We start from the raw sequence: 3,707 nt of genomic DNA, 5'->3' as shown, positions 1-3,707 counted from the left end.
CAAATCAAAACGGAAGTTTCGTATTAAATGCATGACCCAACGAGTCTATGCAAAATGTTACTGTTGTGCAGGAAAATCAGAACATCAACTTTGTCACAACAATTACCAGAAACATTATTTTCAGAATTTAATCGAACATGCATTATACTTTCAACAATACTTAATATGAACCAAGACTTGGTAGCTATATTGATTATATGATGATGGAATATCAGAATAATGAAAGGTACTGATTTGTCACAAAATTCATGAAATATTTTATCCACCAAAAAATATTAATCAGGCCATTTAACAACTTCAATGTTACCGTGTAGACAACGTGTAATGATGCGACTGATATCACACTCGAATAAAGGGATTCTTGAACTCTAAACTGTCAATATTAAGTTATCTGCTTATATTTTAATATCACATGTGAAGAAATGTCTTCTTTGCTGTAAATATTGAAGATTTAATTGATAGCACAAGAAATATAACTGTTTTCTTTTGCTATGAAAGTGATGAATAAGTTATTACCTGCTTATATTGACAATGAAATTAATATCACAAGTGAAGAACTTACTTCTTTGCTGTAAATGCTGAAGATTAAGTTCACAACACAAGCGAAAACTGTCTTCTTTGCTGTAAATGTTGAAGACGATATCCATATCACAAGTAAAATCTGCCTTCTTTGTCGTAAATATTATTAAAGATGAGATTCATAGCACAAATAATAAACTGCCTTCTTTGCAGTAAATAGTGAAGTTGGAATTTATAGCTATAGTGATTTACAAATTTCTTTGCATAAATATTGAAAGATAGTATTGATATAACAAGCTAATCTTGAATTTCTCGCTGTAAACTGTTATAGTTTTGAATATAGTTGAAATAAAATGTAAAAATGGTTGTAAAATCATGTACACTGCAAATGTTGTCTTTGGATTGACTTTTGTGCAGTGATATTAAGCGCTTCTCAAGGAGTAGGAAAAAGCATATCACAGAAAAGCACCACACTTAACGTACGGTTCTTTCACAGGGAACCCGAACATATTGACACTGAATTTACAACTCAGTCTCGGTACAATCTTTCTTCTTCTTCTCCTCCTCTTCCGCGGTTTGAGTTTCCGAGGTGACAAATTCCTGAGATGCCGTTTGGGTGATGGAGTCCGAATGCCCGACGATGGAGCCGTTCTGAAAGTAAGTGTTCGGACCCAAGTCTTGGAAGGTGTCCGTCTGGCTGAGCTGGTCTCTCGATGGCGTTTCCAGGGAGCTCTTCAGCTCGTAGCTCTCCCTCTGGGACATCTGCTGGCTGATCGCTCCATCCTCCTCTCTGACGATCTTCAACCTTGACCTGCAGCAGCAGGCGCAAGCTTCCAGAAAGCTCCGCTTGAAGTCGTCGCTGATGTAAGCGTACAGTAGGGGGCACAGTGCGGAATTCGTGTAGATCATGCTCTCCGAGACAATCCAGAGAGTGACCATGACGTGTGTCGGGAGATAATTATCTAGATACTCGGAGAAGTGGATGAGGTGGTACACCCAGTGCGGCCACCAGCAGACCACGTACGCCACCAGATACACCAGCACCAGCTTGGTGTTGTTCCAGTCGTGCAGGCGGGCTTCCTCCGGGTGGAACTGCAGGTGCCGGATGGTGACGACGATGAAGACGATGCAGATGGGTATCGGGATGGCAAACCCGAGGATGAAGCGGAACAGAACGGATGCTGTTTCTCCGCTCAGTAGCCCCACGTCGGGCCACTCTACGACGCAGAAGATGGAACCGGCTGCGTTCGATCTCATATCCGTGTACAGGAACAGCGGGGTCATGAGGATCCCAGAGATACACCACACGAGTAAAGACACTGTGTCGAAGAGCGATGACGTCTTCCAGCGCTTTGCTGTCATTGGTCGGCACACTTCCAAGTACTGGTTGATGCTCAGGATGGCTAGGAAGGCAGCGATGGTGAAGGGGATGACGCTGTAGAGGCCGTTGTCCAGCTTGCACACGACCATGCTCGCTGGCCAGAAGGACGAGAATCGAAGCCTGATCACGAACAGTGGGACTCCCAGGAGAAAACACAGATTAGCCACCGAGAAGTGGACCATGTAGGACCTGCTGGCCCTTTGCTTCGCCGGAGATCTGCTACAGAGTAGCACGAAGATCACCGAAGCGTTGAGGAACAAACCCGTGAAAAATATAACATCCAGTATCGTCTGCGCAACAAAATACACCACCTTGTTCTCAGTCATGGCTGATCAGTTACTCACACGCATGCACTTTCCAAAGTCAATTTCTCTTCTCGAAGCTACTCACTCGCAAAGGGACACTTATCCACCAGAAGCGAACTGCGTAATACGGACACATGGATCTCCATTCGTTGTACGGAGACCAAACTGAAGAACTGCGTAAGCCGATCAATACCTCACCCTCTCAAACTCCCCAGCGACGCAGATCAACCCTCGCAACCGACGAACGAATGTTTAACTCCTCTGAAGAACACCATGATTGCAACTAAAAGAAAATGCTATTCTGTTGGTCCCGAAGTAGAACACAACACACAAACCAGACTCGCAGACTAGCCATGTAGTCTCGGACCGGGCATCTTGCGTGCCGCCGCCTTCAAGTGTTGCAAACCGACCCATCGTGACGCCAAAATCGATACCGGAGGACACGCTCAGTCGTCTCTTATCAATGGATCGCATGCGTACGGACGGATATTTAGGGCGCGACCTGGCATGCACAGCCAGATTGTTTGCTAAATTGTTGTTACACAGGTCAGAGATCTTTTGTGATGGAGAGTGCCACAACCTTGAGAAGCTTTAGAAGAGGGCTATGTTTTTTCTATACTCTTCAAAAACCTATAGTTAGTTTAGGTATCTTTCTTTCCTTTTTGGACCATCACAATGATGAGATAATCTGATAAAACGTTCAAGAATCATAACTTGCAAGTAACGAGTTAACTCATTTACAAGTAAGTTACTTTAGCAGTAACTGTGAAATGTTTAATTGTAAATCAGTTTTACCTGTAACGAATGACGAAAATACATTAACTTTTCTGTACGTTTCAACAGTTATTAACACAATTAAAATGTGCTCAGATGTTAATCTTGACATCCATAAAATTGTTAGGAGCAAATGTTTGACGTCACGTATTTTTTCAACTTTAAAGGCTAACACTGAATTTTAATGTCGTGATATTTTAATATGAGGTTTATTATAATTTCATATAAATTAATGTTATTTCTGGATTGTTTTGGAAGATGGATGGTCAGTGAATGAAAAACTGCTTACTTGCTGTTTATACATGCAACAGGTTCTATGAGTTGTAGCTAATTCGGAATAAAAAAAAAATAAAAATTACTTTCGGTTCCTTTGCAAAATTAGTAACTGTAAATGAGGTACTTTTTGAGCGAAGTTATTCTACCTCGGCCACAGTAACTCAGTTACTTTTGAGCAAAGGTACTGTAACTGTTACTTGTTTACCGAAGTAACTGTGACACGGTTACTTTGAGCGATGTACGGACAATGACAGGTGGATCGCATATGGAGCCCCATGACATGGACGTGACATGCATTAGAGTTAGACACGCGTTTTACCATTAAATTAAAGAACAGTTTCAAGATTAGAGAGCTCAGTTTTAGTAGCATCAATTACTTTGCACAATGTCTTGTACGTTGGCGAAAAGAGTTGAATATATCTATTTAATTTGAGATATTGTTAAACTGATTC

The 3,707-nt window shown here is 41.6% G+C and overlaps 1 protein-coding gene across 1 annotated transcript; it reads right to left on the bottom strand.

The window, feature by feature from the left end:
• Positions 1–1,041: 1,041 nt before the first annotated feature.
• On the bottom strand, positions 1,042–2,226 carry LOC145998412 (somatostatin receptor type 2-like). The gene has a single exon (XM_083134819.1). The coding sequence runs from the start codon at positions 2,224–2,226 to the stop codon at positions 1,042–1,044; it is 1,185 nt and encodes a 394-aa protein (XP_082990945.1).
• Positions 2,227–3,707: the final 1,481 nt, after the last annotated feature.

Source organism: Lepisma saccharinum, chromosome 14 (genome assembly GCF_977018435.1).
Source record: "Lepisma saccharinum chromosome 14, izLepSacc3.1, whole genome shotgun sequence".
Taxonomy (NCBI): Eukaryota; Metazoa; Arthropoda; class Insecta; order Zygentoma; family Lepismatidae; genus Lepisma; species Lepisma saccharinum.
The sequence above is the reverse complement of the archived record's forward strand: the minus strand, read 5'-3'. Positions and strand labels throughout refer to the sequence as shown.